The sequence below is a fragment of the Spea bombifrons genome, chromosome 3 (assembly GCF_027358695.1).
Source record: "Spea bombifrons isolate aSpeBom1 chromosome 3, aSpeBom1.2.pri, whole genome shotgun sequence".
NCBI classification, from domain to species: domain Eukaryota; kingdom Metazoa; phylum Chordata; class Amphibia; order Anura; family Pelobatidae; genus Spea; species Spea bombifrons.
The window spans coordinates 98165172-98187766 of record NC_071089.1 but is presented as its reverse complement, the minus strand read 5'-3'; the positions used below and the strand labels follow the sequence as shown (position 1 = coordinate 98187766).

General features: G+C 39.4%; 1 protein-coding gene across 1 annotated transcript in view; it reads right to left on the bottom strand.

The window, feature by feature from the left end:
* Positions 1 to 21463, bottom strand: part of CLSTN2 (calsyntenin 2) — a 329838-nt gene extending 308375 nt beyond the window's left edge. Inside the window, exon 1 of the mRNA XM_053460671.1 lies at positions 21328 to 21463. Within this exon, the coding sequence (XP_053316646.1) occupies positions 21328 to 21403 (76 nt within the window). The 5' untranslated portion in view covers positions 21404 to 21463. The remainder of the gene's footprint in view (positions 1 to 21327) is intronic.
* Positions 21464 to 22595: the final 1132 nt, after the last annotated feature.

Below are 22595 nucleotides of genomic sequence, written 5' to 3'. Positions count from 1 at the left end.
GGTTAAACGAGAAATAAGAATATGTCGATAAAACAAACAGATCTAATCTAGCATATAAGATTACATAGCAGCATCTGCAGAACTTAATACGATTTTCTACCGATAAAATTTAAGAGGCAGCATCGGTACTTATTGTGTGGCACTTAAACCCCAGCCCACTCATGTCTTCTTCCCACATACTTTGTCTTTTTGGTAATTCAATTATTGTAGCGGATGTAGGAGGAAGGCCAGGGGACTCGGTTGCAAGACACAGAGTGAAAAATCTAGCATCCCTAATTTGTTGCCCAGACTGCTGCCATGGCAACTACCTTTAACCATACAATCCTCAAGCAGTGCTCCACAAGGACCATCCAGGCCGTGCAAAAGTCACCAACAAAACAGGCTATGACATGAAAGCGTAGGACCTGTTTTATATGGGTTTAATTAATTTTCCAACATGCAAAATACGGTATTGCTTCAGATATATATATATATATATATATATAGTGCAATACTACTAAAGCAGCATATGTCTTCAGGATCCAGGTTTTCATCTCAGAATTCTATATTTGTGTCCCTCTTTTCTACGATCTCAGATAGATGGTTATGTTAAAACAAATTAAAATTGGTAGATCGCAGTTCATGTAAATCTAACAATTATGTCTTGATTTTAATGATATCATTGCACCATATATTATAGTATCAAGAAGAAATGATCTGGCTGGCAGGATGCAACCTCTGGATATTCATACTAAACCATAGCACTGTTTGGACCTGGCATGCTTATGAAACAGAACCTGCACTTTGCCTAGGGCATCCTAATATCAGTAAGACGATGGTACCCTTTTGTCCATACCTTTGCTACCTTTGCAATAAAGCACCCATGTACTTGTTTGAAAGTACCTATGAATCTTTGTGTAAAAGGACATCTTGATCAAGGGTCTACACCGTCACTTATGTCAGTTTACCACTGTATTTCGAGATTTACATTCCGTTGTTTAATATGCTGCCTCTAGTTTCAGCTAAATAGCTGGCATGGAACGTCTAATACTTCAAACGGCCGTTCCAATCCACTGCCAAGTACACAAATCAGCCAAGAATCAACACCTCTTTATATGATTGTCTTGAGTTGAAGGGTGCTTCTCCATGGAGAAATTACAGTGTAATGATCTTTGTGAAGGCTTCTTCAATGTTTCTGAGAGTACTTCAGTTTACCTATCTCTGGGAAAATGCCTACATCCATTATGACTACCAGTGACCATGAGTACATTTTAACATACATTCTATTTTTATGCTGGCAGACGGCAATAAAAGCCTATACTACATAAATACGAGTACCATGAGGTTGTATCATTAAAACGGAATAAATCTCATATAGCAAAAGGATCGCCTACATTCTCATCTTTTTTTAGCAAGCTTTCAGACTTTATCAGATATATTATCCAGTTCTAAACTTAAGCACTATGTCAGCAAATAAAAAAAGCACAATACAATCAGTATTTCAGAAATTCAATGGAAAAGCTGAGTTTATATTTACAAATGAAGCACATTTATGCAAATATTTTCACGTCATTTATGTATACATAGAATCAAAATGTGTCTCGTGAAAGACTAAATTGATCTGTTATCCCATTTACATTGCATTCCTAGTTATACGTGTAAAAAGAAAAATGTCAGAAAGCTGAAAATTCATGGGCACACCATTTTCACATAATTTAAGTAATTTCCTGTCATACCTGCAAAGTGTACCTTCTACCATGGACATACCTGCAAACTCTCTAGGTTGAGCCCGCGATGTCAGTAGGACCGCCCACCGATGTGCAGAGGACTTCCTGCCCGCATCCCGCGAGGTTGGCCTGACCACTGTCCTACCGAACTCCCTACTTTTATAGGTGTATGGAACATGGGCTATTTGGGGAAATGATCTGCTCACTGAGATCCTACGTTGCCTCCTCACAATATAATTAAGCTGTGTAGTGGGATATGACATCCCTAGCCTGGTGTTCAGATTCACTACTTCACAAGGCATATAGTAGGTGCCCCCAGCCCAGCCAACAGCAGGCTCCCCAACAAACCTATTCTTGTTTGGACACCTGAAACGTTAAGGAGTATAGGTTATATATCCCACACACTGCAGGGCACTTTACCTGTGCTAGTCAGCAATAGGTAAAGATTATATGTGTCCTGGAAAATAAGGCTCGTGGTGTCACCCTCCTAAAGAGGAAAATCATCTAGGTGTTCATGAAGGATCAATAAAAAGCAGTGTGCATAACCTTTTCTGTATACTTTCAGCAGGAAGGTTTAACCTTTACAATCCATGAATGAATTTGGAGTTGCAGAGGTCCTACATGTTACTTGTATTTCATGACCCCAGCGTTACCACCTCAAATCTCGGGGGCCAATTCTCTGATGCGCATCACCTCTCATAGTTACCAATATTGTGCTTGCTTTTGTCATGCAAATCTAGCCGTTTAGTCAAGAACATTATTTGCAAGGATATGATTCTGTACTGAAAAATTAATGATTTCAGGTCTTTTGTGTTTGCACAAATCGGCTCTTTTCTCAAGGAAACTGGAGTTGATTCTGCGAGATTTAATTTGATATTATTTGCAGATGGCACTTTTGGCTGTAGTTTTGGAGCCATAATGAGATTCAAGTCAAACATTTTATTGGTTGCATAAATATTTGGTTAGTGCCTTGTGGATTAATCATGCATGGTCATGCTTTGAAATGTGCTTATTTATATTCTGCCAGTTAAACATTTGTTCACTATTAAAAGATCGTCTTGCGTACAAATGGGTGTAATCCAGTATTACATGTAATAATTGGTAGAACTTGCAGTCATTCTTCGCACAAAACTACACACATACCATACCTCTCAAGAGTTCCTGGTTTGGCTGAACAGTCACTTCTTGGGGCCCCAAACCCTCAGCCCCTTATTCCCCCCCTTGAGTTCCCTTTTTTGAGGCACTCACAATGTTTGTTGGGTATGAGTGAGAATTGTTTTATAAATAACATTACATAAATAGTTATCAATAGATCCCTGCCATCATTAAGCCATATGACACTGAGAGGTCCCTGTAGATCTACACAGTGTTTACACAGAGAACCGGAGAAGTGGTGCTTCACCTGGAGTTCTCCGAGTCAATCCAGAACTGAGAGTTCCCAGCTATGCAATGCGCATGTACAGAAAATGCTCGCTTTGATTTGAATGGAAGTGTTTTCCTGCCACTGATTGTGACACAGCAATCGACCCATAGGGATTCAGACTACCGCCAACTGGATTTGGTTCACCACCTCTTCTATTATTCTTCTTGGTCACCAACCTGGTGGCATCTGATTATTTTAAGAGACTTTCTATTGTTATCACTTAATATTTGCTTTATATTGCTAGCAGGACCTAGGGGTTTCTGAAGAAGCTTCCCCAGTTTCCTGCTTCCACAGTGTTGTATGGTTTATCTTTGCATATTCTACTTCTTGGATTCTGTATACTTTAGAAGGCTTTACACTATTTTTGCATATCATAACAACCTAAGCCATCAACGCAGTAAGAATAAAATTGGTCTAGGATGCAAAATCAGAAAACATGCTGTACATTATGCTTTGTGTGGGTTATGTTATGAAACAAAGCACAGCAGAAACCTTTTAATGGAACAATATTTTCTTAGCACCAGCAATATAATCAGACTATTTATCTATTGCCACCTCAGGATATTGTCAAACTGAGTTATTAAATCCCTTACATACATTACTGTAACTGTATTAAATTAACTTCTGGTGCTCAGGTACATTTTAAAGTTGAGGATCTTAGAAACAGCAAACACAGTACCTAGGGAAACCTATACTATATTTTTTACCAGGGCAAGTTCATCTGCTCGTGGACAAGTCGTTTATGGTGTGCTACCAATCACATATGGTAACAATACAAAAGCATTTCCCCCACTATTGTCCCATATATGCTAAACTATAGAGTCCCTATCCCCACACCTGGGAACTTTCTTACGGTTTCTCCAGGTGAAGGGGGAAATACTCCTGGTGACTGTTTCCGATTACTTGCGAGCAGGGCCGGACGTGCATTGACGCCTAGAGCAAGACCAAACTGCAGACTTAGAGGCAGACCCAGACTCGGAGACAAATAACGGGCAGGCGAGGGAGAAATATGTTGGCATTAATATGAAGGGAGCATTTTAAGGGAAGGGTATGAAGATGGTGCGGAAATAAAACCGGTTGGGTAGGGAGATGGTGATTGGTTATCATGATAAAGGAGAATGATTGTGGTGCAGTACTGGGTGATAAGGATAGGGGACGGAAATGATGGTGGAGAGGAATATTGTGACGGTGGTGTGTGGCTGGGGATAACATGGGTCAGCCATTTCTTCCTGTATGATGGCCAGCTGATCTCTGAAAGCATGCTGCCACTTCTAGTGTTTCACTATATTTTGCCATAGTACCAAGTATGTGTTTGGACTGAAAGAAGCACAGATATATGTTTTTACTCCTCGTATGCATATCTTTTAAAATAAATTGTATGTGAAACATCAACATTGGGTGAATTTCTTTAAAAAAATAAACAAGAGCAGCCCATCTATACTCGGATTTTGATAAATAAGTTTAGAATATGATTTAGGATTCCGATTTCAGTTTTAGCTTCAGCACAAAACTGACCCTAATGACCATACCTGACACGCCCAACTCCCCGCCCATTTCCCCACTTAAATAGGGGTGTCCTGGGACATCAGTGTCCTGGGAACACTCACTGAATTTGGCAGAACCACCTGCAATGTTAACGGGAGGGCCCACCAACGTCAACCCGACCACTCATCAACACATAGCCCTGGCCGCTTCTCGCAAGGGTAGGCTCTGGGTAGATGCAGCCCAAAAGTTCCCAGGTATGCTAATAACTTCACATCCAGGGCCAACAACAGTGGGGCCTAGCTCCCCCATCGGTCACGGAACCTCAATGGCACTTGTGATCTGCCCCCTGTGTCTGGGCCGTTGCAAACTTTGGGGCCTGATGTCCTGGCAGGAGCATGGAATAGGACGGCAAAATGAGCATGTGCTGTGAAATACAGTTTATTAAATAAAGGATAATAATAACAGCACACTGGACATGACTAACAAAGTCTCTGTATAGTAAAAGAGAAGAGACACTGATGGAACCAGGACAAGTGTGTTAGCATCTTATGACCGATTCCTGGCCTACTGCAGCTAGAATGCTAGAGGTCCTCATTAGACTTGTGCATGGGCCCCCAACATCATTTTGAACTATTTTTGGACAACGGATTTAATTTCCTGCCCTTTCAGTTTGAGTGAGGTTTGGAGGGCTTTTTTTATTCTGAAACAAAATTTGTTGCCAATTTAAGTCTCCCTCTGTGCCCCCTGCCCTCTTCCCCAGTCCTGTCTGTGCCGCCTGCACTCTCTCCTTATTTCTATTTGTGACCCTGTACCTGTACCTGTTCCCCCCATTCTTGTTTGCCCTCCTTGCTTTGACTATGTTCGTGCCCTTTCCCCCTGCCTTGAATCTACCCCTCAGCCTGCTCATTCAGCTTCTCCAGCCAATGTCTGGTCTCCCCTGCAGCTACAGAGACAATACTGACAGGAGAGATGACAGTGGGGTCAGTGTGTGAGAGAGTGTGCAGCTACAGAGAAGATACTGTCAGGAGACAGGGGAGAAGGAGGGAGCATGTAGTGCACACAGTACATGCAATAGAAGCTGCCCTAAATTATGGTATAATTCTTGCTTGTCTGTAGAGGTAAATGAATGCACAGCTTTCCTTGCAGGCACTGAAATAGTAGTTTTCATAGGATATATTAGTTTGATAACATGCGTTCCCCTGCCCATAACGTGTACGTTTAGCTCCAATACCCAGTATTCTGGAAATATGTGCCTACATGGTGACAAAGTATCCATGGAATTTTTCATTTTCATGAAAAGAAAAGTGATGCCTCACTCAGCTGCCATTAAATTTAATAGAATCCTCACTTGAATTCGCTTGGTGGATATGTGGAACAGTCTCCCAGCAGAAGTAGCTTAAAGTCTTGTCCTCATTCTCTGTCTGGAATCAGATTTTAACAGGCACAAAACACTGGACTTTTTTTCTTTCAGGAATGATTTATCACCCTATTTATCAATGCAAAACCCCTCCCCCTCCAAATGGAGTTATTCTCAAACCTTGGGAAAACCGTTATTATACAAACTTTGCCATAAGTGGGTTTTAGCCACTGCCCCTATCATATACAGTACTTGCAAAACCCTTAAGCATTCAACGTAGTAAAGCTGGAACAATCGTAATACAGACTAATATAATGTCTTTGCTGATTGCATTTTCTCCAACAGTTCCTCCAATTTTACCTTGATAAATATTGCCGCAAGTATTATTTTTATATAGTAAAACCTATTTAAATTAATAAGATTTTCTTCTACTTTATTGCAAGAGAATCCCCCCTTCCACAAATACATACATTGATGACCTTCATTATGCACATTCCTCGTGTAGGTTACCCATTGATGAATGACTGTTGTCATTAAACAAGACACATTAATTGTGAATTTTTTTTGGTTTATTCTTTTTCTTGATTTATTGATTGATGTTTAATATTAAGTGCTTTCCTGACTGACTTACGAGGGCATTTTGCTTCAGTTAGCTTCAGATCATTTTCTGGATAGGAAAGTGGCTTTGTAATCTACAGATACCTCAGAGTATGTATTCCATTACATTAGAGCAGAAGCCAGCTTAAGAGTCAACAAGGTCGATTCAATAACCTGTCTAAAACTTAACTGGTGACTCTGGTGATTGAAAGTGCAAGGTTTGCAATTCAGCTCCATGACTAAATACCGAAAAGCCATCATGGATTCCAGGCTGCAATCACATGAAAAACTTCCACCATGTCAACTGAAGATACCGTCGAGAAAAGGGACACTCCAGCTATTGTGTGTATTTTAATGCATATGATGGTTGAGAGGTACCTTTATTTTTCCGTGTGCCCTCTTTGCAAATGAATTGGGGATTTGCAGACCACCCCATATGCATTTGCCCACTCAGCTAACTTCTGTGGTTTGAGAAATGCGTTTACATTTCCTTGTATGTGAAACTTGCTGCCAGTCACTTCCAGCGGTGGCTCATCGAACACTACGGATGGAGAACTATTCAGACCCCCATGTGCATAACTGGGAACTTCTTAACTCCGGCTACCCGTAGCCCTCCCTTCACTTCAGGGCGGTCTCACTGACTATGGTGGGCGGTCCTGTGACATCAGTGGGTGATCCTGCTGACATCAGTCGGCGTCCTTGCTGACGTCAGGGGCGTTCCCACTGATGTCAATGGGCATTCCCACCGACATCACAGGAAACACCCCCATTTAAAGGGGAAATGGGCAGGGAGCCAGGCGTGTCAAGACCCAGAAGATGCGGGGGTTGGCCCGGGGAACCGAAGAAGCGGTGCTTTACCCAGTGATCTCTGGGTGAAACCCGGAGAGTTCCCAGTGATGCCCATGTGCAGAAAGCGTTCTCACTGATTTCCTGCCATTAACTGGCTAACATAGGTGGTTAATAAATGCATGACAAATATACATTTCCACATACAGATACAGGAGCTTGCCATCCAGCTTTAGGGTACTGGCAAGTTCCTGGCAAGAATGGTGGACTTATGAGCTTACAGTCTAAAAGAGCTGAGCAGAGCTGCAGCTTCTACCTCGGGTAAGCACACAGGGGGCATTTTTTGCTCCAATTCAACATTGCATTGAACGGATTATATCAACACCAATTTAAACGTTTTCCATTATTTGAAATATATTGAAACACACATTGTTAGATCTTCATGTCCCGTTCACCAAACCATCTCACAGCATTAGTTTGTGTGTCAAATGTAAAGAATTTACATTGAGGACCATTAGCCAAAATTAAGGGGCAAAAAAAAATATTCAGACTACCAAAAATGTCCTGGGTGTTTAAAACATAATACCCCATGGGTTTAATAATCAAATGTTATTGACAATTCAGTGTTTCCACGCAACTCCATCAACCTACAAGTCCTAAGTTAGTAAATACACTCTTCTATTAGTAAAAAATGAACATTCAAAAACGAAACTACGTTTCTGTATTTCTAGTTTTTCTTCCATTCTGCCTCATCGATTAGTAAAGCCAAATATAAGACTATAGAGTGAAATATTCTGTGTAACTAAACAGACACCTCCTAGTAAGCCAGTCCCTGTAGTTTTAACCTATGATGCTTTTTAACACATTAAGGTCAAAGTACCATCTCAGAAGCCCAAAGCAAATGGTTCAAGCAAGAACACAGTTTCTTTATTTGCCCTTGTCCTTCATTAAAAAGGCCTTGAATAAACAAGGATCTGTCAGGGTTATTTGCCTTCAGCACTTTTGATCAGAATAACAGAACTTGTCACTTTAATTATTTTCCACTTCACTTGATTCCCTTGTGTTAGTGCTGGTCCAGCCGTTTAATTCAAAAAGCTATGCTTTCTCACTTGTACACTGAAACACGAAAACGCTTTCTAAAAGGATGACTGCCAGATGGGAGACGCAAGGGTTAATTTGACATTCAACTGAATCTATATCGCCTTTGCTAGTGTACAACCCAGCCTAAAATCCAAGCAATTAAAGGGAGTCTGCACTAAAACCATATTTAGCAGAGGTATTTATTCAAATCAGTTTCTGCCTCATCAGTGATGACAGACGGAAGATTATATCTCTATTCCACATGGTACTAAGTGGTAAACAAACGATTTTAAAACTAATCTATACATGTGTTATCAATTTGGCAAAGACAATATATAGGTAAAAAATAATAAGCTGCGGGAAATGGGACTCAACAAACAAAGACCAGAATTTGGTTTTAGCACTTTGCGGTCTATTTACTAAAGGGTGAAGTTTTCAGGAGAGTTGTGTTTCAGCTCCTATACATTATGAAGGTCCATCCCAGTAAGCTTCTGCTACAGAAAAAGCTTGGTTGGCCCTGTATAAAGTAGAGTTAAATCATGGTTATTTCTCCAAAATATCCTCACCCATTAAAGTAAGCTCAGCTATTCTAACTGCTGTTGTTGGCCCTTCATAATGAATAGTGAAAAAACCACAAGCCTCCTGCAAACTCTCCTTTTAGTTAATAGACCCCAATGTGTCGAGCCACAGCCCTAAGAAGATGGACTTCTCTGTAGAAGTAGCCAGGGAATTTGCTACTCGACCTTATGCCCCAGAAGGACTCAATCACCCTGAAACCCTCTAAATTGTAAGCCTAGAAGGGGAGTAGATAACTGATGGCTATAAGAGAGGAAAAAAGAAATTTGTCCAAGAGGTCTTTCCCAGTAGGGTATGCAGGGGGTGTTTCAAGAACTGTATTACTGCACCAGAGGCACCAGTCCAAAAAGATTTAAGGCTGTATAAATGATATACTGATATATTATTTTCTGTAAGTAATCTGAAATCATATTTTCTTTCTCGTTTTATAATTCTTGATTATTATCCAATATAAAATCTGAAATTTGAAATTCCATATTAGATATGATGGCATTTAATAAAAATAATGTGTGGACATGTACTGAGAACTAAAAGGAAAATAGCCTGTCAAACAGTGAACAAGGGAAGTCGGAGACACCATCAGTGATGTTTAGTTTTGCATCAAATAATTTTCTAGAAACATAGAAAGTTACAGAAGATAAGAACCATTCAGTCCATCTAGTCTGCCTAACATAGTACTGGAGGGGGTTGTTTACACTAAACCAGAGTTGAAGAAATGGCTGAGCACCATACCTTCCTAAAGTGTAAATTGTAATTATTAACACCAATCCCACTCTTTAGGGGATGATAGGCCATCAGTAGGCTTCACGTCTTCCAAAATAAGTATATGCCAACTATAGATATAATATCTCTACTTCCAACTTGCATTCCTTCAACTGCAACACAAATGTAAAGCTTGCAAGCACTCACACCAACAATTTACTGGAAAGAAATGAATATTTGAGTTTATTTGCAAGTTGTACATGAGCTGTATCAAGTCATGTCAGTTGAGTAAACCTCAGAGATAGGCAAAGTTTCTGTACAAGGACACCAGTGCCCTTGGAAAGATTTGTGAATGTCCAGAAAACATCATTAAGTTGTCCACCACAGACCCAAGTAAATGTCTAGCATGAGCAATATTGGTGCCAACCCCTGCAACCTTTTAGTACTGGCAACCCAGGGCCGGCCCGACAATGGAGCCAAGTGGGGCTTGCCGCCCCAAGCCCTTTTTTTTTTTTTAAAGTGAAAGAGAGAGAAAGGGGCGCTGAGTGGTTTTCGCTTACCAAGCTGTCAGTAACCGCTCGGCGCCCCTCTCTCTCTTCTCTGCGGCCGGAAGATTACCTCATTTCCGGCGCTCCACTTTACAAGCCGGCACCAAGACCGAACAGGGAGACTCGCCGCAGGACTGCTGATAGGTAAGTACAAGGGGGGTAAGGCTAGATAATAGGGAGGGAGGGAGAGGAAGGGTAGATAATGGGGGGGGTAGCAGGGACAGAGGGAGAGGAAGAGTAGATAAGGGGGGGCGGCATTTTGAAATTCGCACCAGGTGGCATTTTGCCTTGGGCCGGCCCTGTGGCAACCCATGTTTCAGTGCATAGACCCCAGTAGCTGCCAAACCTTATACATTTTGTTGGCCTTCTGTCCGCTTAGTAGATGTGAGGTGATTAATGTAAATCTCTGTTTTTCTGCCAGTTTACTGTGGGCTATATTCCCTACAATACTCATGTCCCTAACAAACTATATACAAAAGGCAACACCTCACATAGTGTGTGGCTGGGCATATCCAGCCAGGGGGCGCACATTGCAGGACCCGATTAGCCGCAGAAGTGACACATCATGTGTGTATGTAGCAATGTAAACCAGCAGCCCTCTGAACCTTTGCCCACTGTGGCAGTCGGGCCTGGTTACACATAAGTTTGATTTCATCACTTTTGCACTCAATCTACATATCAATATAACAAATTCCCTTTAAATGCGGCCAACAGAAAAAGGAAAGAAAATGAGAAGGGTTTTTTTTGTTCTATTGATCAGAAAACATAGGATCAGTAGAATAAGTTGAAATCAGAATGTTCACTGAAAAGAATATAAAGTTGGATAGTTCCCATCTATCATAGAAGTCATGTTTAGTTGGGAATAATAGAAGCGTGTTGGTGTATGCTTAAGCAATGTGCTCAGGTGAGTGATCTGACGTATCCCATCAAGTACTCAGTATTTTGATTTAATGTACAAAGCGATGTGAAAAGAACAGACGAAACCGAAGAACCAGAACGTGCTACATCGAGCCTGTTTATGAGTTTCAGTAAAAATGGAAAGATAGCAGTTTTGTATTTTTTGCTTTTTGGCTTCTGCTCTATTTTGGGAACATGCCGTAGCGGGCACAGCAGCCACTTTTGACGTGTGTACATTAAGAGTAGGGATGTACCGATCATTGTTCTAAACTGCCCTCTAGTGGGAAGTAAGCAGAGGACACGCAATCTGTACTAACAGTGACCAACAGTCATAGGGAATAGAGTCATAGTCTCTCTATTGCTACTCAGAGACATTCGTCTAAACAAAAAGCTTCTTTCCTCGCAATACTTATATACAGATCTTACGCAATCACACCCCGTCTTATTCTGCTTCACTCTCATGTGCATAAAAGAGTTTATTCAGCATTTCATTGATATGGCGGTGTTTCTTACTACCTAGCAGCGGGCTTGCCACGTCATTTTTAATGACTAGTACACACCAAATAGCACAGTATATTTCCACAGAAAGGAATCAATGACTTAATCATTGTAACTCACACCGGATCCCTGTCGTGGTCAGTTAATTAATTGATTCATTTCTGTGAGTTTATACATCCCACATACTGCAGGGTTACACTTTACAGGCAATTGTCAGTAGCATGTAAAAATGATACGTGTCCTGGAAAAGAATATGGTCACTTTACTCACTGAGATTTCTGGTGGTCTGGCTTCTGCCCCTCTATCCCGGGATTTGTTTAAAAGCTGTCTACACAGCAGACAAGAGCTCTGAGGGAGAGATGTTCGTTGTAAAACTGATTTCTGTGGGAAAAACAAGTCTTTAGGCTTGCATGGTAGATGTAATTAGTGTTTGGCAATGCTTTTTTTTATTTCTCTTTACTAACAAATCATTATTACATGCTTCAACACTACAATAATGTATAGATTTTAAAGCACGAGTCAAACTCCCCATTTTCCAGTCTATTTACTGTTAAAAATGTACTGTTAAAAGCTTTCAAGTGGTAAATACGTTAGCCTACAAACTCCCATTGACTGTGCACATGCGCAAACAAATATACACGGCCCCACAGATGCCTGACACTGATGGATGACCAACGCTAGCAAGAAGCCAATAGGTAGGTCACCATGCAGCTCAGTGACCGCTGAAAGTTAGTGGCTGTGAAGCACACATAGTTACTATATACGGAAAAAAAAAATACTAAGTGTCAAAAGCTTAAAGTTTTTTGACAGATGTCAGCTTTAGGTAAAAATGTTTCCTTGGTAAAGGAGGATCATCTGATCATGGGACTGTTGACATACAAATAAGTCTAAGAAATGAGTTCTCTCTATAAATGCAATAAATGCAATTGCCATATCAGGTCTCTCGTGCAATGCTTTATTTCTTCTGCATGTATTACATTCATACATCATATGCATGCCTTGTAATAATATTCCAATAGCGTGATAAGAGAGCCCGGACATCTCTTGCTGTAACAATGCTAGAGGCTGTGCAATGCATATGTCTACATAGCATTATGCCAATATCATAAAAACAGGAAGACACAGCTAATTTACCATGTGAGACTTGATACACCATAACATCCCAAGGGATCTAATTATTATCACAGTGTCTCGGTCTTCTCCTTCCTATCCATGCTGATCATTTGTTTACTTAGAATAAAAAGACAGATCAACATATGTTTGATCAGTTTAAGCACTTGGCCTTATTAAAAGCTAAAAAGTATTGGGGGTTTTTTTTGTGTACCTTGCATTTTAACAAATTTGGTAAACCAGTGATCAGTTCATTAAAACATGACTCTTGAGGGCCTCTACCAATAACTCAGCCATCTTATGTCTAGAAGAGGCCATACTATAGAAAATGGTAAAGGGAGTTTAAACCCAATCCTCCAAACCTACTGTAACACTGTAAAGCCAAAGAGAGGTATTTTGGGTGGATTTAGTGCACAAGTGCTGCACAGATCATACATATGGGTCCCTGAGGTGGGGCAACTAGAGAACAAGGTAGCCCAATGCTCCATCACACTTTGTTTTGAACAGACTGGAAGTCCATGTCATATATTGATGAAGCCTGCAACAGTTTGAGGAGTCTGTTGAGGGTTGGGGAAGCTCCCTTGTTCTACAAGGGCGAAGAGAGGTGCTAAAAATAATATTCTAATACTAAGTGAGGTATTTGCTGCCTAGACCTGTGTATGTTGTCTAGGAAGGGGATTCAAGAGCCTGGCTTAGCTGGGTCTGGTGGGGAGGTTTGTGGATAGTTGGGTTGGCCAGTCTGGCCCAGCAAAGTTTTTCTGAAAACTGACTTAGTAGCCCTCATGTTAAATAAAAAAATTAGAACCATTCTGACAAATGTTTCTTGATGTTAAGACTCAAACCTTAATCGGTTCTTGGCCTTGTCTTAGATTCAGGACGGCCATTTGCCTTAGCAATGCATGTTTGAATTCCCCATACTGCAAGAAAACGTGCATGAAATGTCCTGGCTATGCCTTTTTGTGAATGCTAGAGACGTACAATATAAATCAGTATTTTAAAACTGAAACATTAAATAAAAATAGAGATAGATGGTTTCAGGGCTGATTTCAATTATAGTTTTATCTCAAGTGTGACAGTTCCTCTTTAATATATTCAACAATAGTGATGCTCCATGAGATAGACTCTTATTGCATTTGAGTTGTTCATAGGATAGGAAGCTCCAAATTCGTGAACATATGTTAAAGGTTCCACCTAGGGTGCCTCATAAAATGTCACCAGATCTGTGCTTTATCATGTAAAAAGAAATAAAATAAGCCTGTTCTTTATGCGCCCAGTCTCTTAAAATTAAAAATGTTTATTTAGATACTAGGGTTGCTTAGAATCCATTCTATGTATTACAGTCCCCTTTGAACGAGAAGACCTTTAAGATGATGGTCCTTCTGTGATGCCAGAAATTGGCAGGCGGCCAGAGGGTACACATTAGGCAGCCCTGGTGAAATGGTTTTAAGCTAGAAACCAGTAAAATGGTACATTGTTTTAAAACAAGAATTACTCATGTATACGAGAGTTGTACATAACTTAAGCATTTAGTAAAGTTGGAGAAATGTCTAGTGGGAACATCACCTTTGAAGATCGGTTTGTTTCATTATTTCAATAAAAAAATGCTATGCCCTCTTGCACTGCAGAACCTCCTCACATCTACAAATTCACGTTCTAATGCAGACTTTGAAGCACCAGGGTTCACTGGATCTTTGTTCCATTCATGTAAGAAAGCGTACCGAAAACACTCAAATGTATCTATTCACAAAACAATAACTCTTTAAACAGCGTGGGAGGTGAAGCGACTTTAAAAACAATCTGTAGCCAGCAAGAGCTTTTTTGAAGCAAGAACACAGCTATTCCCAGGATGGTTAGTGGTTACTGATCGTTAGATAGAGAGTATGATGCCTTCGTAAACATTTAGCATGTTGACATCAACGGCAAAGTATTAACTCTTCCGCCACTGGGAAACGCAGCAAACTTTGCTAAGCAACAAACAAGTGTCAGGCTGAATAATCAAGTTTCCTCCTAGGGGACCAACAGTAATTTAAGGGCAGAGATGAGCTCCACTGTGCGAGGCTAAATACTGTCTCATGCAAGAAGAGCGCTGTTTTTCATTTGGCATATAAAGCTTAATGGCATGTTTACTTGTACAGGAGTTTCATTTTATTATCAAGGCTGAAAGGCCTCCTGATAAATAATAAAATGATATTAGCTAGTTGGTATGAAAGCTCCTACATTTTCATATATAGTGGGTGGGTTAGGGAGAAACATTAGGTATAAAATTTGGCTAACTACCTGGTTATTATTCTGCTCATGCCAAATCCATAGTAGCTAAAAGTTCTGTCTTGGGGAGAATTGACCCAACAGCAGGGGTAATATAAGCCAACTGTCCTGAGCAGGGTCCTGATTTTCAGAACCACCGGCAACAGATTTATGGTATCACTGGAAGCTTAAATGTGATTGGTGCCTGAACTGTGGACAGTCTTGAAATACATAACATGGATGAAGTGTGATGGGGCAGCAAGATCTACCCATACAAGATACGTGGACCATGCTGTAACACTCAAGTGGGTTTCCTAACGGAGGTGCAAATCCTTCAACACATGTGCCCTTGTAGAAATGGTCTTTGTAAAGATCATTTAAACCTTATTGAAGGAGCAAAACTGTAAATGCTAGTGCTAGGGGTCATGAACAAATCATTGAGAGGTTTCAGTGGCTTAGTCGTCTTCTGTCACTTTGCCAAGTCCTTACCTCCCAAGGAGCGTCTGGACTCTAACATGCTCTTACGTTTAGGGTTGTAGTGCTCAGTAAGACACACCGCTATAGAGAATAGAATTAAAAGCTGGATTTGATATGGCATCACAAAGTTCTTTGGTCCTTAGCTCATAAGCACAGTATGATAGTATAGTAACTATACTGGATATTGTGTTCATTGCCCACAATTTCATTCCTAGTTGCTTAATATTGTTTATTTATGAAGACAAAACTAGGGCAACGTGCTACATGGTGAACACATACAAACATATGTAGATAATGGCCTCAAAAAGGAACCTTAATATATAGACACATACATTTTATGTATCAGTCACAAGGTAAGGAAATGCATTTTTTTGCATTTTAGACAAAGCAATGATTTTTCAGTGGCTTGTATAGTTTTGTCTGCATAGTATTTTATTTTCAGAGAGATTCATGGTGGATCCACAAATCAGCCAATCAATCTCAGCAGGGTTCTCTTACTTCATATCTTATTATCTTCAGTATATTCACATTTTATTAAAAAATACAATGTAGAATTTGGTTAGTGTTTCAAACACATCCCAAAATCTGTATATTTACTGCTTCTTGAAATCAGATTTTACAATAAACAGAAAAAAATCTATGACCTCCAAAGTTGTATATATTTTTTATTGTGTGAACAAAATTAGTAACTGGCAAGTGGCTTGTTTGCACTCGTCACCCACACAAAATGCTAACCTGTAAATATCATATCACAAAACCTGAAAGCACAGAATGTTGCTCTTCACCTTCTGTAGAGCTTGCCAAACTCTATATTATTTCTAAGGGGCCATGACCCTGTATCTAATTGCTAGTTCCCAGGCATGACACGTGTGCCACTTATTGGCTGGGGAATGGCGCTTACTGTGTAAGAAACAGAGCCTGGCTAAAGGTTTCTTAAGATGGAAAAATGGGGCATACGCTCACAAATAGGACACTTAAGATGAAAGTTCACCTATGGATTTTTATAGTAATGTGCATTTATATATATATATATATATATATATATATATATATATATATACAATCTAAAATGAAAATTATATTTTAAAGAACTGCAGTATATAGTAGTTTTCATAGGCAATAATACAATTCATTTCATTACTTTGTAACAGCAGGGGAGGGCTACTAATGGTTTAGTAATATAGCTGCTTAAAATATTTGGCAGACAAAAACACTCAATGCATTCTACCCAGATTTCGGAAATATACATTCAATAAATGGGATTGTGCAGAAAGACAAAGCAAGCAGCACAGAATGAAAGCAGCTATGCTTAAACCCTACTGGCGATAAGTGGAATTGCAAGCAAAAGATATGAAAGAAAATAGAAAAATAAGCAGTTGTATCGATACAGGTGAAGTATCATCCTTTATGTTGTATTGCGATATATTCATTTTATTTTAAAAGACATAGGATTTTACATAGAACACTTCCAAGGAAATTCGCACGAACAATTTAGGATACAAAACCTGATTATGCATTGAAGAGCTCCTGACAAATGCAAGTTTTCAGTACCAAGTGTATAATTGATCGGGTTTGCCAAGTTATTCTGTACAATGGAAAATCACTGGCACATCAGCCAATTATCCATTGGCCTGATGTGGCCTATGGTCAGTTGCATCTGATAACACATGAATTACCAAATGCCTCCTTTTATAGACAAAATACTTACAACTTTTAACACATCTGCTGCTACAGAGTTATAAACTATGAGACTTCACTGAAGCTGTTTATATTAGATTTGCAAGATATGCTATCGCCTTAACTCATAGCATAGAATTCCTCCGATTTATACCTTGTTTATAGTTGGGGATTTATACAACTGTGGGCTTTGTCAAGTTATAATTATGTGTAGTGCCTATACCAGTTTCCTCAGGGGTGTCTGGCTGGTGGCTTTAGGGAAGGTAGACCACAAAACAGGGAGAAGAATGGGTGATATGGGTAATCCTACTACCTGTTGAGCAAATCAATGACATTTCAGGTTAACAGATACACATTTAATGGATTATTCACAGTTCACATGAAACATGCCTGTAGGGTCTTTAGTTAATATACTGTTTTTTAATTGAATATAATTAGATATATTGAGAGAATTGTGTTATTTTCTTTCATTTTAAGGCCTGCATCTGGTACTGGCGTGGTCAACGACCTGCACGCTATGCAACTAAATAATACCTCAGGACTCAGGACATTGAGAGCCAATGTCAGCACTTTTAAATAACAAAAACTGTACTTTGTCTAGAAAAATCAAGGTATGGGGTCTATGCAAGTGTATGAGCCCTTGGCCATTCTCCCGCAGCTGCCAGCAAGCCCCATGCAGTAGTAGTTGTAGCCAGACTTTGTATCTAGTTTTATCCCAAACGGAAAGTTTGTATTTTTTAATGGTAGAGGTAGAATACTCCTATAATGCATCCATGCGGCTCACAAATCTCAAGTGAATGATTTGTCCTACAAGAGAATGCCAGGCATCTGTGGCACATCCATCGTCATGCCAGGCACTGAACAATGGAACACACTTTAGTTTTTTTTGTAAATAGGTATTATTACTGTGTATTCACCATGGATAAAAATGGATGGAAAGTCAAGTAAACAGAGATTTCAGAATTTAGTTCCGGAAAAAAAACCCTCTTAATTCTGAGCAACTTTGAGCAAAATACATTGCAGCATGGCTGACAGTCATTGAAATTTTGGCGGGGGACAGTCTTCAAGTTCAATGTTAGCCACGCAGCCCAGAGATTTCAGAAGTTAAACTTAGGGACAGAATGCCACAAATTTTTGGGAGCATGAAGAGTGAATCAATTTTGCATTTTGCACTGACCAGACCATGAGACGTTGCCACCAATAAATGTAAGTCAACATATGATTCTTAGTGGGACTATTCATAGGTAAGAATGATGTTAGAAGAACATCTGTTTAAAGAAACAGGGACATAAAAGGTTGTTTTCACAGTAAATGCACAGTTTATTTTGGCAAAGTAACAGGCGATCTGCAGACACTATGCAGAATGATGGTTTAGCAGCATAGTGCAGACATCTTAAAGTACACCTGACATACACAAAATATACAGATGTAGCTTATCCTTTTCCAGTATTGTTTCCATTACATTACAAATTTAATATACGGTAAAACCCAGTGCCATAAAAGCATGTTTACCAGCAATGCAGTGTCTGCAACCCCACAATATAATGCATTATTGCATATTATGGAGTTGTGCATGTGCAATGTAACACCCTGAATGAGAATATTTATTTTTTAAATTAGGAGTAAATATCTTTAAAACTCTGCATTTTCAAGCCCAAAGCATAGATCAAAAGGTGATTCAGCCAATAGGAAACATGTCATTTTTGGGATATACTGTAAGTTCACACAAATTGAAGTCTCTACACAGAAGGAGATTAAATGTAACACATTGATCCTTTATTAACCATTTTGGTAGTTGATTTAAAACATTTCATTTTCAAATATGAAATCTACAAATCTTAGCTGAATAACATGCTCTGTGTACAAGTTCACCAAATGTTGCCTCTAATGGGGTCTGATTAACCCCCTTTTGAGAAGGAGTACAATGGCTTCCAAAGTACTCAGTGTTAAACCACTTTGAGCATTTACGCATGTACCTAGTTTATGTACTTTTCAAGAATAACATTTCTTTTCTAGTTGTATACAGATTCAAAAGACACAGTCCCGTCAATTTCAACTGTTTACAATATTACAGAAACAATGTATTTAAAAACGTGATTAATAGTATTTTGTAACCACATTTTAATATGTGAATCAAAGATTGACAGCGAATCTTCCTGTTCATGTTATGCTGAGCAGCGGAACGCTACATGAAATCACATACATGGACATGATGAACTGCAATGTGATGTTTCAGTCTTTTAATCCTTCCCTATGAAGCTCATAGCCTGAAATGCATTAATGTGTGACAAATTGGAGAGATTTCTCTCCACCGTCAGGAACCATTCCATTTTGTTTTAAAGCCCATACACTAAAGTGTGTGTTATCTATCACACTTTACCTCCTACCATAAACTGTAGAACAACATAACATTTAGAGATAGTTATTGTCGGTATAAAACTCCATGTTGGCACAACTTTAACATACCCCCTTGGTGTGCAGCGGTATAGATAGGAGATGGGGTTACATGCAAAGTCTCCTATCAGAATAGTTAGGTCAATGCAACACAGGGACTCTGCTTGATAACTTGGGACACTTGGCAATCACTCCCAACAGTTCACTCAACAAATGTAGGAAACATTTGTGTCTATTTGCACTTGATTAAGCACTAAAAATGGATTGAATAAAACTGAATTTGAGTGATCTGTATTATATTCAAGGCATAAACAAAACAAATAAAAAGACACATTGATATTAAAATGAACAAGGGATGTAGAATTTTAACTTTTTCCCAATATAGGCAAATTTGAAATATTGCACAATTATATTTTTTTTCTACAAATCAGTTGAAGGAAAATTAAATGAGAACTTTTACAAAATAGGAAAGTATAACATTTAATGATGATGTAACAACTACAAGTAGTCATGGATCTATATAAATATATATATATATATATATATATATGTGTGTGTGTGTGTGTAAAGATACATATTGGGTACTTATGAATGTGAATTATGTATAATTCATATGAAGATATGGCTCTTTTAACACAAACATATTATATTTGCCACTTTCTGTATTTAGACAACAGCCATGAATGTATAGTGTCTGCTAAGTATGGAATAGAAGCTGTGTACAGTATATTGAATATACACAGGTATGTCATTCCAGTCCTTGATCCTGGAACATCTCTTAAGAATCACAATAACAGATTCATTAAAAGTCATTTAGAGACTTTGTGCTTCGCTTATTATATCCAAGAACAGACAAACTGCTGCAATGGGTTACTAAACAAATCGACAATAAAGAAACCAATCCAGATCTAATGGCTACAAGGTGCAATGGAGTGAAAACAGCAATTAATTGTTAAGTGGGAATGCTGGACCCTTAAAAAGGTGCCTTACCCTACTTAGGTACTGATGGATGACAACACGTCTTGAATTTAGGATGTTAGAAGAGCAGTGCATGCTACAATGTAAAGGTTTGGTCCAATATACACAGTATATGCTGTGCTAGACTTAAGGTGAGATCTATACAAGCACATGACAAAAGCCAGAAGAATAACAGAATTACCCCAAAATACATCCATGTCTTAAATTGGGAATGTTGACTGCATGTTGACCATGTAATACACATATACCCTAGTTCTCAGGTGGATGATGATGATAGGAAAATAGTTTGCAGTACAATTCTTGAAGATATTATAAGGAAGGGATGAAGTGGACAGACAAGGTGGTCTGTAAGTTTTTTAGTAAGCAGGAGATGGGTTTTGTCTCTAACCAAATGCAGCGCCTTTGCTGGATCTGTGTTAAAAGTACGAATAACAAGCAATAAAATGCCCTGTAAAACCATCTGATTTTAATTCTGAGCTTCACATCTGCCCAAAAAACAAAACACATTAAGACCTTGCAATCTGAAATCTACCTTGAGAACAGGTGCATGAAGCTGGTATTAGTTGCAAAAAAAAAAAAAGCTTTAGGGGATCAGGATGAGCTTTAAGGGATCAGGCGGAGCCACTTCCCAAAAGTGCTTTAGAGACTGGAGAGTGTTTCATTTTCAAAGGATGTAATGCAGGAGATAAGGTCGCTTTAAGATGCTTGCATCGCTCACAACACATTACACAACAAACTCAAAGACAGCTCAGTTCAGGCTCAGTTTTCTTCTTCTTCTAGATGATCTCTTACCTTTAGTGGCGAGGACACTGCAGCCAACACCCAGAAAGAAAAGAGCTGTCACCCACTGAATTGTCATCCTTGTCATTGTTGGGGAAAGCAGGATGGAACCTTATGTATCTGCTCCTGGAGATGCTAGAATACAGAGCCAGGCAGGCTGCTGATCTCTCAGGTCCTTGGGAGAGAGTGTTGTGCTGCACCTCCTTCTCCAGCTCCTGGAATATTATCCCTGTGCTAGGAGTGACAGGGGATCACTGTCTCAGGCTCTCTCCCTGTCCTCTTACTCTGCCTTGCTGGTGATTCCAGTAATTCTCAGCTCTCTGCTGCTATTTCTTGTTCCTCTTTTGTCTGCTGGCGATTTAAATCCCTCGGAAAGGCTCTCTACTGCCATCTACCGACAGCATCGGGCAGCTCCCCCCCCTTCACTTTCAAAGTACATATCTTTAGGGCTGATAGATATTAACTATTTAATACTATAGAATCAGTGATCATTTCCCTATACATTCAAGTCCATGTCTATAGAAACTTCTGCAGTTAGTAAATATTTTTAGGGGGGATACATGGGGACAGGTGAGGCGCTGTGGATACGATTGATGGGAGTTTAGAAGTTCACTTGCCCTGCCTTGGGTTAACACACGGAATCTGTTGCATTTATCTGTGTTAACTTCACAGCCGTTATCATCACAGTAATGTACCTTTAAACCAGTTTTTATTGCACGCTTAACAAACAAGTGTCCAGGGCTTGGAGATTGTGACAGATTGAGCAGGGCTTGTGTAAACTGAGAGATTTTTCTCAAATAACACACAATATTGCACATTGCACATTTCTTTTAGTTTTGGACAAATTCTTACCTGCCATTTAACTTTAACGTATTGTTCTAGTGCACATATTCTTATTACACATCCGCAGTATTTCTCTGACTCCTTCCTAGTGAATATTAGTGTATTGGAATTTAAGATCCCTAAAACTCAATCTGTCATGTTATCCACTCTATGTATAGGACGGGAGTAATGATGGCTCAAAACTTGTGTGGTCTATTGGTATGTGTCATTTATATACTGGCGGAATTGAATACATTCTGAGATTACATATTGTAATGGAGCACTTTGCCAAAGACTGGTATCCATCATCACACAGAATTCATGGTCGGCATATAGAAAAGCACCATACGGCATAAAATGGATCAATATACTCTAGAAAAGGGACTTTTATGGGAAAAAAATCATTTGGAATACATTATACACATTGCTGCCCCTCCAGATGCAATATATAAGCATTC